General features: G+C 46.8%; 1 protein-coding gene across 1 annotated transcript in view; it reads left to right on the top strand.

Annotated features, from left to right (window-relative positions):
* The window catches only part of LOC144509517 (ubinuclein-2-like), a 56,883-nt gene extending 44,239 nt beyond the window's left edge, over nt 1-12,644 (top strand). Inside the window, exons 12-13 of the mRNA XM_078238424.1 lie at nt 5,199-5,279; nt 9,936-12,644. Of these exons, the coding sequence (XP_078094550.1) occupies nt 5,199-5,279; nt 9,936-9,985 (131 nt within the window). The 3' untranslated portion in view covers nt 9,986-12,644. The remainder of the gene's footprint in view (nt 1-5,198; nt 5,280-9,935) is intronic.
* Nucleotides 12,645-13,323: the final 679 nt, after the last annotated feature.

Here is a 13,323-nt window from a genome sequence, read left to right as displayed (position 1 = left end):
GGAGAACGTGCAAACTGCATACAGTCACCTAAAGTCGGAAATGAGCCCGGGTCCCTGGCGTTGAGAGGCAGCAGTGCTAACTACTGTGCCACCATGCTGTCCTGGAACTCCTCCCCCGCAGACACGGGGAGAACGTGCAAACTCCATACAGTCACCCAACCTGGCAGCTGGTGGAAGTTACATTCAATAATATTGATTTGGTTTCAATCAACCCATACTGAAAGGAAATGAATTAATATATATTGGGAAGGGGGGAGTCGAGGGTAATAAAATGGCTCCAGCACAGAGAGCAGCCATTTGTCCTGTCATCTCCATATCAGCTCTCTGCAAAAGCAACTCAGTTAGTCCCACTCCCCTGCCTTTTTCCCATAGCTCTGCAAATCTTTTTTCACTGCAGCCAATGAAGTACATCTTGAAGTGTAATCAGTGCTGTAATGTAGGGAAACACAGCAGCCAGTTTGTACACCGCAATCTCCCACAAATAGCTCGCTCAGCAAACCTCATGCCTCCGTGACACTGTTAACTAAGAGTTATTGCAATGATGCAGCATTTCCTTGAGGCTCTGTAACTACAAAGCTGGAAGAATAGTTTTTTTTTTATTAAGAGCTCCATCTCGCTGAGGAGACTTCAACCAATCCACATCCAACAACCTGCTCTGAAAACTCTGCTCACATTTTGACAGCTCTGAGAACCTACAACATTGTATAACAATCTAAATAAGACAATCCACAACTTCTTTTTAAAAAATGTCAAGTTGTCCCAATATTAAGAGATCCTTCAAAAAAAAATCCTTGGGGTCCAGATCTGCATCTTCGCCAAAATCTAATCCGTTCTTCTTTGTACCATGCCCTATCTGTTGAAATCCACTCATTAGGTTTTGAGATATCTTGTTTGTGAACTAATAAACAGCTGAAAACATTCCCTCTTCCCATCCTCAGCAAGAAGTTTAACAACACCAGGTTAAAGTCCAACAGGTTTATTTGGTAGCAAAAGCCACACAAGCTTTCGGAGCTCTTAGCCCCTTCTTCAGGTGAGTGGGAATTCTGTTCACAAACAGAGCTTATAAAGACAGACTCAATTTACATGAATAATGGTTGGAATGCAAATACTTACAACTAATCAAGTCTTTAAGAGACGAAACAATGTGAGTGGAAAGAGCATCAAGACAGGCTAAAAAGATGTGTATTGTCTCCAGACAAGACAGCCAGTGAAACTCTGCAGGTCCACGCAACTGTGGGAGTTACAAATAGTGTGACATGAACCCAATATCCCGGTTGAGACCGTCCTCGTGTGTGCGGAACTTGGCTATCAGTTTCTGCTCAGCGACTCTGCGCTGTCGTGTGTCGCGAAGGCCGCCTTGGAGAACGCTTACCTGAATATCAGAGGCCGAATGCCCGTGACCGCTGAAGTGCTCCCCAACAGGAAGAGAACAGTCTTGCCTGGTGATTGTCAAGCGGTGTTCATTCATCTGCGCTGCGACAACGGATGAATGAACACCGCTCGACAATCACCAGGCAAGACTGTTCTCTTCCTGTTGGGGAGCACTTCAGCGGTCACGGGCATTCGGCCTCTGATATTCGGGTAAGCGTTCTCCAAGGCGGCCTTCGCGACACACGACAGCGCAGAGTCGCTGAGCAGAAACTGATAGCCAAGTTCCGCACACACGAGGACGGCCTCAACCGGGATATTGGGTTCATGTCACACTATTTGTAACTCCCACAGTTGCGTGGACCTGCAGAGTTTCACTGGCTGTCTTGTCTGGAGACAATACACATCTTTTTAGCCTGTCTTGATGCTCTTTCCACTCACATTGTTTCGTCTCTTAAAGACTTGATTAGTTGCAAGTATTTGCATTCCAACCATTATTCATGTAAATTGAGTCTGTGTCTTTATATGCTCTGTCTGTGAACAGAATTCCCACTCACCTGAAGAAGGGGCTAAGAGCTCCGAAAGCTTGTGTGGCTTTTGCTACCAAATAAACCTGTTGGACTTTAACCTGGTGTTGTTAAACTTCTTACTGTGTTTACCCCAGTCCAACGCCGGCATCTCCACATCATGACTCCCATCCTCAGCTGCAGAGGTAATTAAATACATCGGGTAATCTGCCTTAGGTTTTGATTGAGGATCTGATGTTGGTCAGGACACGGGAGAGAAATTCCCTTTTCTTTGAAATAGTGCAATGGGATCTTCTGCGTCCATCTGAGGGCAAATGGGGAACGGCCTGATGTCTGAACTGATTTTATTTTATTATTATTATCACATGTATTAGTAGACAATGAAAAGTATTGTTTCTTGTGTTCTATACAGATAAAGCATACCGTACATAGGGAAGGAAAGGAGTGTGTGTAGAATGTAGTGTTACAATCATAGCTAGGGTGTAGAGAAAGGTCAATTTAATGCAAGGTAGGTCCATTCAAAAGTCTGATGGCAGCAGGGAAGAAGCTGTTGGTACATGGTCTCAGATTTTTGTATCTTTTTCCCGACGGAAGAAGATAGAAGAGTGTATGTCCAGGGTGCGTGGGATCCTTGATTATACTAGCTGCTTTTCGACGCAGTGGGAAGTGTAGATAGTGTTAATGAATGGGAGGCTGGTTTGAATGATGGACTGGGCTTCGTTCACGACCCTTTGTAGTTTCTTTCAGTCTTGGACAGAGCAGGAACCATATCAAGCTGTGATACAACCAGAAAGGATGCAGATAGATTCGCTGACAGTGCAGCATTCCCTCAGTCCTGCACTGAAATTCCAGCCTGGATTTTGGGTTCATGTCTCCAGAATGGGGCTTGAACCCTCAACCTTCTGATTCAGTGCTAATAGTGCTACCCACTGACCCATGACTGGCACTTAAGCTTTTCCTGTATGGTATCTGGATTAGTGTCACAGAGGCTAGCTCCCAACCCCCATTTGTAGCCCAAAAATGTGGAAGCCCCAACCACCTTGTGAATGAAAATCAGCAAACTGTATACAAGCTGGGGATTTAGAGTTACACAGCGCAGAAAAGGTCCTTCAGCCCATCGAGTCTGCACCAACAATAGCTACCACTAAAGGCGCGCTGATCCCAATTTTCTGCACTTGTCCCATATCTTTGAATATATTTCAAGTGCTCATCCAAATAAGGTAAAGTTTCCAGCCTCCACTACCTTCCGAGGCAATCTATTCCAGATTCCCACCACCCTCTTGGGTGAATTTTCTTTTTCTCAAATCCTCTCTGAATCTCCTGCCCCTTATCCTAAAACTGTGCCCCCCCTCGTGATTGACCCCTCAACCAAGGGAAACAGCTGTTTCCTACTCACCCTGTCCTTACCCCTCATAATCCTATACACCTCAATCATGTCTCCCCCGCTCAGTCCTCTCTGCTCTGGGTTGTTCACAAGCACATTGTGCGATGGATTTAACTTCCTGAGCTATCTTGGGGTTTAGATGGGAGCATACCAACAAATTATAAACTGCGCTTAACTAATAACTACAACCATTCTTCATGTCTGGTGTTTGGGGGCTTGCTATGGTTATTGCTGTTCTTGAATAAGTAACATAGAGGGTTGATGAGGGTAACTGATGTTGTGATAAAGCACCGAATAATAAACTGATCGGCAAAAGTGAAGCACATTGAGTGAAATAGGCAGTGGCAGCCTAGGTACAAAATTGGTAAAGCAGCGAGTCATTGTGGACAGGTGTTTTGTCAAACGGGAGGGGAAATATGAAGTGACCTCCTCCAGGGGTAAGTATTAGGACCACTGCTATTTTTGAGAGATATTAATAACTGAGGGTACAGGGCATAATTTCAAAGCTCTCTGGCACAAAAGTAATATTGAGGAGGTTTATAGCAGATTTCAGGAGGATGGTTGAGGACTCTGGGTCTGTACTCGTTGGAGTTTAGAAGATGAGGAGGGGATCTTATTGAAACTTACAGGATACTGCGAGGCCTGGATAGAGTGGACGTGGAGAGGATGTTTCCACCAGTAGGAAAGACTAAAACCAGAGGGCACCACCTCAGGCTAAAGGGCCAATCCTTTAAAACAGAGATGAGGAGGAATTTCTTCAGCCAGAGTGGTGAATCTGTGGAACTCTTTGCCGCAGAAGGCTGTGGAGGTCAGGTCATTGAGTGTCTTTAAGACAGAGATAGATAGGTTCTTGATTAATAAGGGGGTTATGGGGAAAAGGCAGATGAACTGAGATGCGAAAAATATCAGCCATGATTGAATGGCGGAGCAGACTCGATGGGCCGAGTGGCCTAATTCTGCTGCTATGTCTTATGGTCTTATAGGACATGGGCACACTGGTAAGATGAGCAGATTCGAAGAAGGCGGAATGTCATAAATGGTCTTTGGCTGCACTCTGTAAAGTGATACATGAAGAATGAAAGGAAGCAATAGAACCAACATTGTTTTAAAACATTTTTAAAGTGGTTGCGGGAACAGAGGAAGACCTGGGGATACACACACACACACACACACACGCGCACACACACACACACATTCGAAGATGGCAAGACAAATTAAGAAGGCTTTAGAAAATGCATAGAGACATGCATCACAAAACCACGGGAGTTGTGTGAATTCTTTTAGAAATCACTGCTTGCGCCGCAGCGAGAATATTGTGTTCAATCTCGGGCACCACATTTAGAAAGGATGTCGAGACCTTGGAAGGCTGCTGCGCAGATCTACTTGAACGGCACAAGGCAGTTCAGTGAAGTGAAGAGACTGGAGACGCTGGGGTTGCTCTCGAGAGTAGAAAAGATAAGGAGATTTCATAGAGATGTTTAAAAATCATGCGGAGCTTTGCTCAAGTGAACAAGCAGAAACAGTTTGCCCTGGAAGGAGAGTTGAAAACATAAGGACACAGGTTTCTTGGCCAAAGACCGGGGTTGGGGGGTGGGGGTGCAATTTATTATGATCTGGACTGCACTGCCTGCAAAGGTGATAGAATTGGGTTAATAATTTTCAAAAGATTAATGCTTGAAAAGGAAAAATGTGCATGACTTTGGGGCAGGAGGGTGTGGGGTGGGACGGGACTGCTTGGTAGCGCTTACAAAGGGATGGCACAGGCTTGCTTGCTGCTTTGAATGGTCTTGTGTGCTATCCGATTCCAAAGCTTTAACACTCCCTGAAGACCTGTGCCGTCAGGATACGGAAGCTTGGCTCTCCGATAAAGGAGACGGATCGGCTGATCGACCTCTCAATTCTCTCCTTCTTCCTGACAGGTATTTTGAAAGGTTTGCAGTCTGGTTCTGCACAGCTTTCCCGATCAAGTGTGCCAGCCCATTTACAACAGGCCTACACAGGTACCATTCTGTTTGTACACAGTGTTCCTTACAGTCGACATTTTGGGTTTCACTGCAGTGAGGGTGGTGGTGAATCATGGCTTGCTGAGTCAGCTCCGGATCAAAGCTTCTCCCAGCGAGGGTGCCAGTTAGTGACACCACTGCTCTCAAACCACTGTACCATGAGCTGTGTTAGAATCCGCATTTGGGGTGGCACAGTGGTTAGCACTGCTGCCTCACAGCGCCAGGGGCCCGGGTTGGATTCCCAGCTTGGGTCACTGTCTGTGTGGAGTTTGCACTTTCTCCCCATGTCTGCGTGGGTTTCCTGCGGGTGCTCCGGTTTCTTCCACAGCTCAAAGATATGCGGGTAAGGTTGATTGGCCATGCTAAATTGCCTCTTAGTGTCCCAGGATGCGTGGGTTAGAGGGATTAGCATTGTAAATATGTGGGGTTACGGGGATAGGGGATAACCTTCATCTGGGATTGTTGTCGGACAGACTCGATGGGCCGAATGGCCTCCTGCACTGTAGCGATTCTATAATTTCACCCAAAGACTGCTCTCTGAGCTGCTGCACCACAGTTTAAGTTTATTTATTAGTGCGACAAGTAGGCTTACATTAACAGGGGGTAGCACAGTGGTTAGCCACTGCTGTCTCAGTGCCAGGGACCCAGGTTCGATTCCCAGCTTAGGTCACTGTGGAGTCTGCACGTTCTCTCCCTGTCTACGTGGGTTTCCTCCGGGTGCTCCGGTTTCCTCCCACAGTCCGAAAGACGTGCTGGTTAGGGCGCATTGGCCATGCTAAATTCTCCCTCAGTGTACCCGAACAGGCGCCGGAGTGTGGCGACTCGGGGATTTTCACAGTAACTTCATTACAGTGCTAATGTAATGTGACACTAATATATAAACTTTTAAACTTAAAACTGCAATGAAGTTACTGTGAAAATCCCCTAGTCGCCACACTCTGGCGCCTGTTCGGATACACTGAGGGAGAATTTAGCATGGACAATGCACCGAACCATCATGTCTTTTGGACTGTGGGAGGAAACCAGAGCACCCAAAGGAACCCACGCAGACACAAGGAGAACATGCAAACTCTGCACAGACGATGATCCGAAGCCGGAATCAAAACTGGCGCTGTGAGGCGGCAGTGCTAACCAGTGTGCCACCGTGCTGCCCCATAAAGTGTCTGGAGACTCGCAGCAAGTATTGATACAGCCCCAGGGCTCAACAACACCCCTTCCAAAGGACAGAGTCAGGCATCCATGGATGCTCAGCGACAGAAACAGCCCTCCACCAACAGCCAGATACCAAAACCTTGCAAATCCCCCACTCCCATCTGATAATGCAAGCTTTCTATTTGCTCTCTCAGGATATGGGAGTTGCTGGCAAGACCGCATTTATCACCCTCCCTAGAATTGGCTGATGTGCTGCGCATTTCAGAGGGCTTTGGAGAGTCATCCTTATAATGTGGGATGCAGAAACACCAGAAAAGATATTAAACTGAAATTAAAATGGGTTATTGAAATTAGTTTCACAAATTGCCAGAGTGAAGTTTGAACCCAGTGCCTCTGGCTCATCAAATCCAGTGAAGTCACTCGCATCACCCTCCCCTGCCGTGGCCGCCTCTGAGGCTGCTCAAGTCCCATCATCAGTCATTAAGCTGTGAAACTGGCTTTGAGCAAACTGTTCTGAAATGAAGCAGAGAATGCTGGAAAAACTCAGCAGGTCTGGCAGCATCCGTAGGGAAGAGAGAAACAGGACTTCGAGTCTGTTTGACTCTTCAGAACTAAATAGGGAGAGAAATGTGTTGGATATTAACCTGTAGCTGAGAGAGATTGCAGCAAGATAGACCTTAAAAACAATATTCAGATGGCCATGTGAGTGGGGAGGGAGGATTGTTGCATTCAGACTATTAAGTGTATGAGATATTTCAGAGAAAGGGTTTATGGTCACAGTATAGACTCAATGTTCTGAAATGGGCTGCATTTTGTGAAACAAGGCAGTTAGGACAGCAACATGAGACAAGGTAATATAAACGAGATTTTAAAGTGGTGCAAGAACAGTGAGACCTGGGGTTTTCAAACAAATCTTTGAAGGGGACAGGAAAAGTTGAGGCATCTTTCTTTTTAAGTGGGACCCTGGGCTTCCTAAATAGAGGCATAGAGTACAAAAGCAAGGAAGCTTTGCCAAGTCTTTATAAGATATGGGTTAGACCTCTGCTGGAGTATTGTGTCCAATTCTAAGCACCACACTTGAGGCAGGATGACGGGTCTTGTAGAGGAGCTTTATCAGAATAGAATTCCTCCAGTGCAGAAGGAGGCCATTCAGCCCATTAAGTCTGCACCAGCTCTCTGAAAGAACAAAGAACAATACAGCACAGGAACAGGCCCTTCGGCCCTCCAAGCCCGCGCCGCTCCCCGGTCCAGGATTGAATCCTGAATCCAGGATCCCCGCCCAATTTTCCAGCCTATCTACATCCTAATATCCTATACACCGAGCTGTCCCTCACAGCTACGATGCTTTGTTCATCACAACCTATTAACTCACCCCCACCCCCCCCATTCCAGACCATGTGATCTCCAGGGAGAGGCGAAAACCCAGAGTGAAAACCCCAGGGCCAATATGGGGGAAAAAAAATCTGGGAAATTCCTCTCCGACCCCCTGTGGCGATCGAAACGAGTCCAGGAGATCACACTGGCCCTGATCAGAAAATGCTTCCCAACCCTATTCATTTCCACTTCTGCTTTACGAACACCATCTGAATTCCCTGCCCCCGAGACAGGTTCCCAACTATCCGCAGTCTCGCTCTGTACTGGCACCAGCAAGATGATCATAGAATGAAGCCTTGAAATGAGAAACAAAGAACAATTAGCCCGCGCCGCTCCCTGGTCCAAACTAGACCACTCTTTTGTATCCCTCCATTCCCACTCCGTTCATATAGCTGTCTAGATAAGTCTTAAACGTTCCCAGTGTGTCCGCCTCCACCACCTTGCCCGGCAACACATTCCAGGCCCCCACGACCCTCTGTGTAAAATATGTCCTTCTGATATCTGTGTTAAACCTCCCCCCCTTCACCTTGAACCTATGACCCCTCGTGAACGTCACCACCGACCCGGGGAACGTCTTACCCAGGCCCTATCCCAGTAACTCTGCACATTTACCATGGCCAATCCACCTAACCGGCACATCTTTGGACTGTGGGAGGGAACCCACACAGACTCCGCACAGATAGCCACCCAAGGCCAAAATCAAACCTTGGTCCCTGTTGTTGTGAGGCAGTAATGCTAACCGCTGTGCCACCGTGGGACCAGGGAAGAGGGACTTCAGTTCATGTGGAAAGACTGAAGAAACTGGGATTGTTCTCCCTAGCAGAAACAGTGAAGGAGAAATTTAGTAGAGGTGTTCAAAATTGACGGATTTTACAGGAAGAAACTGTTTCCAGTAACAGAACAATTGATAACCAGAGGACACGGATGTAAGATAATTGGTAGAAAAAACATTGGAAGATGAGTAATTGTTGGCACAATGAGTTCTGGAAAGTGCTGTCAAGGGTGAACGAGGTAGATTCAATAGTAAGGGAATTGGATAAATATTTTAAAATTAACAAGAAGGTACATCAAGCAGTTGGGAAGGCAAATGATATGTTGGTCTTTATTACAAGGGGGTTGGCATTTAAGAATAAACAAGTCGTCTAGCAGTCATGTTGGGCTTTGGTGAAACCAATTTATGAGGAGTTTTGGGCTCCATGTCTATGGAAAGATGTACTTAAATAGGGTTCACTAGGTTGAGTTATATAAATTTTTATTTTATTAGTGTCACAAGTAGGCTTACATTAACAGTGCAATGAAGTTACTGTGAAAAATCCCTAGTCGCCACACTCCGGCGCCTGTTCAGGTAACACTGAGGGAGAATTTAGCATGGCCAATGCACCCTAACCAGCACGTCTTTCAGACTGTGGGAAGAAACTGGAGCACCATGAGGAAACCCACACAGACAGGGGGAGAACATGCAATCTTTGCACAGACAGTGACCCAAACCGGGAATCAAACCCGGGTCCCTGGTGATGAGGCAGCAGCGCTAACCATCGTGCTGTCCCTGATTGCTGAAATTAATAGGTTTTCTTATGAGAGATTGGATAGACCGGGCCTGAATTCTCCACAGTTTATACAAATCGGATAATATATCATTGTAACCTACTAGATTCTGAGACTGTTAAATGGTGGAGACACGAGGTTTGTTTCCCTTGGCTGGGGCAGTCTAGAATTAGGGATCACAATCTCACATTTCGGACCACGATTTCTTCACTCGGGGTTGTGAATCTTTGGAATTCTCTATCCCTAGATTGCTGTGGATCCTCAGACGTTGGTCACACTGAAGACTCAGATCGATGCATTTTTGGGCACTGAGTATTTTCAGGGATAGGGCTGGGAAGTGCTGACATTGATCATCTTCCATGTTATTGAATGGCAGAGCAGGCTCAACGGGTCATAAAAAGGGAAGAAAATAGGAGGAGTATGGGAAAAGAGCAGGAGACGCAACTAATCAGATGACTCTTTCTGGAACCTGGCAGAAGCACACTGGGTCATATGCTCTCCTATGTATGAATCTATGATTCTGTACTTAACCATAAACACTCTGCCCACTGTTAATATTCCCACTTTCTCCTCTTCCCCCAGATGGCAACCAAAGCCAGGGAGATTCTTCGAAGGTCCAACGGAAATCATAATGGCTTCTGAACCCTCTGCAAGGTGGCAATGGACAGCATCACATGGGATATGTTGCATTGAAGTTTCCCAATTGGTCTAGTTGCCTCCACCGATTAGGAGGTCTCTTGCTGGGTACATGACTGAGGGTGTTTTCCTTTTGTTACGTTTATAACACTTCTGACCCAGAACACTGTGGAAATGGGAAAAATTTACCAAGTTGAGTTGATTTACAAACGGGACCTTATTGAACCCGAGTCTGAGAGGTCCGTTAGCTGATCTGCTAACTGGGAGGACTTCAGCCATGCCTGAGGAACAGTTCAATGGTTTAAAAGGTGAACTGAAATGCTGAAGTAGGATTCCAAAGCAAAGGGGGTCATTCAAAAAGCACAGCTTTTTTTTCACAAGGGTGTGTAGAGCAGCCTTGGGTTCCCGTGGGAGTGGAACCGAGCAGAGAGGAAGCCCGGAGCTACTGGGAGTGAGGCCAGGGAATGGGGCCTGGGGGAGGTAGGCCTGGGGAAAGTAGGCCTGGAGCCTGGGGGAGGTGGGCCTGGGTCCTGAGGGAGATAGGCATGGGGCAGGTAGGCCTGGGTCCTAGGGGAGATGGGCCTGGGGCCAAGGAGGCAAGGCTGAGCAAAGCCTGAGGCCAGTGGGGCCCAGGGCTGTGTAAGGAGTAAAGCTGAAGATCTGCTCAGAGTTCAGGACTAATGACTGTTTTTTAAATGTTCTATTTATCCAATACCCAGTCGGCCTTATGTACAGAAGGTGGTGAGACATTGGAATGAAGGACAAGGAGGGTGGGGGGTGGTGGTTTTGAGGAAGTGGGGAGGTACCTTAACCTAGTGGGTAAAATTTGAGGTGCTGAAGAGAGCAGTAAATCAGTCTGGCAAGGTCACGATCTTCTGACCCATCTTTAGGCAGGTCAGTCTTTGACTGGAATGCCCTCAACACAGGACCTGACTGTTATCACATAATGAACAATGCTGCAGACCAGGCAGGCTATTGATTGGCCGGGGGGGAGAGAAGAAAATGCCCCCAAGAACTGTAAAAATTACTTTGAGAAGACCTTTGGGCAGCCCAGGATCAACTTTTAATGTAATTTGATCTTGTCTATTCTGTGGCAGTCTGCCATGTTAGCCAGTGCTGGCAGGGCAGCCAGCAGTGACTGCACTGATTCCTTCAGCAACTCCAACCAAACTTCAGGGACGGAAGGATCACATGGCGGGTGTCAGGGGGATTTATAATTCATATTGTGATATACACCTGCAATGTTTGCAATTCCTGTTGTAATCTGATTGAGAACCTTTTATTAACTCGCACTCAAATCAGCTACATTTCTTGGTGAAAGTTCTGAGATTGTACAGTGCAGTAATTAACATTCTTCCCCCCTCCTCTCCGAGAGGCAAAGCATTAAAAACAATGTTCCTGCCAGCTTTAAGCATCTGCTGCCCTTCTCTGAGATTGGAGTTCCAGCTCAGGGCTTGTCCCACGTTGATTGAAGCTCTGCCTTGGGTTTTCAAACCAGGTTGAGCCAGATTGGTTTTCGGTGTGTCTCTGTCATCTCAGCCGGGGGGGCCATACAGCTGTCAATTCTGTGCCCTCCACAATAAAGAGTGGAAAAATAAACTCGGGTTTATGTCCTTGGACTCAGACAGATTGAATTATGTATAGGAAAGGCAAGGGCAGCATTGGTCTGGTCTGTGATGCACTCTGTGGTTGAACAATGCTGCAGGTCAGGCAGGTTATTGATTGGCGGAGGGGGCAGGTGCAGAGAGAAGAAATTGGTTTGTCCCAAGAACTGTACAAATTACTTTGAGCTCCCCCTCCCCACAGTTGGGTGAGATACCAGAGACTGAATGTCACCTGGAACACAGTCCACCCGTAAATGTTGGTACCTTCAAGGGAGGGGAGGAGATGCTGGGGTGGTAGGAGGAGCCCACAAGCTCGCTATCCCCATTTTTTTAAACTCCAGCCTGCGGGGTTCAAGAACTCGTTTGGTTCATCCTTTTTTTTTTACAATAATGTTGTTTCAAATTGGAGTGGGATAAGCCTTCCCCCTGGAGTCTTGGTGTTGGAAACGCTGGCATTGTTGAATGTCACATCACTGAATTGAGGCCATGAGGAAGATGGTGAGGATTGGTGCATTCCAGATCCCATCGGGCACCAGCAAGGAGGTGGGTGATGTCCTTTATCATTGTCTGACTAAAGGAGGTGGTGGGGTTCTTTAAACCAGATCTTGCATCATCTCCGAGAAACGAATGTTGAGATATTCCCCAGACTGTTGCATTAACCCCTCACCGTAAATATGGTGGATTGAAGTAGACACCGCAGGGAGCAGCAATCTGAGCACCAACTCTCACACACCGGCTCTGCTGGTTCCGTTTTAGTTTTCAAAATTTCTACTTTCTGAGCTTTGGGATATTCCAGCGCTCGGAGTTGACGACATGCCTTTGTGGCCTGAGGGAGGTGACATGGAGAGCGAAACCGCAGCCACTACGCTGAAGACCAGGCAGTGCTGGATCACAATGCCCCACCAGCTCCAATAGCTTGCAAACCTTCTCTGGTGAAACAAAGCACTCTCTCCTACCGAAGCTATGGGAGCCCAGAGTGAGCCCAGCCCGAGTGAGCATCTGTCAGGAACAAGCAGAGAACTTCTAAAATATATAAACATGCAAACATGAATTGAACTCGCAACTTGTCTTTCTTTTTGAGGGGCGGGTAAATGTGGTGTTTGTCGTCTTAAAGCAGCCAATTTCTGAAATATCAGCGTTCATTTCTGCAGACTTGCTGAACCTGGAATTTCTGGTGGCTATGCTATGGTACATACCCTGGGTTTGGGGCACTTACTCTGGGACTGACCTGCAAACATCAGACTGGCAACTTCAGTCACTTTCAGTGGAGAGAGACTCTGTCCTCTGTGTGTGGGGAAGTGGCTGATTCGTAAATAGCCCAAATCTGTTGTAGTTTGGCCTTGGCCGATGATTTCTGACTGGGCGCAACATTTTTTTTACAGATTAAAGCATTAAAAATGGCTTGATATTTAAAGACCTTTATTCATCTGTTGGATCATAAGAAATAGGAGCAGGAGTAAACCATTTGACTCCTCCACCTTGCTGTGTCTTCCAGCAAGATCATGCTGATCTGTGTTTCGAGTTCCACATTCCCATCTACCCCCAATAACCAAGGGAAAAATATTCATTGACCCCAATTCCACTGCCTCTGAGGCAGTGTGTTCCAAAGTTGCACAACTCTCAGTAAAAAGGAGTGGGTGGTGGCCTAGTGTTATTATCGCTGGACTATTTATCCAGAAACTCAACTAATATTCTGGGGACCCGGGTTTGAATCCTGCCATGGCAGATGG

This window comes from Mustelus asterias, chromosome 21, assembly GCF_964213995.1.
Source record: "Mustelus asterias chromosome 21, sMusAst1.hap1.1, whole genome shotgun sequence".
In the NCBI taxonomy this organism is placed as follows: Eukaryota; Metazoa; Chordata; class Chondrichthyes; order Carcharhiniformes; family Triakidae; genus Mustelus; species Mustelus asterias.
This window is presented reverse-complemented; position numbering and strand designations above follow the sequence as displayed.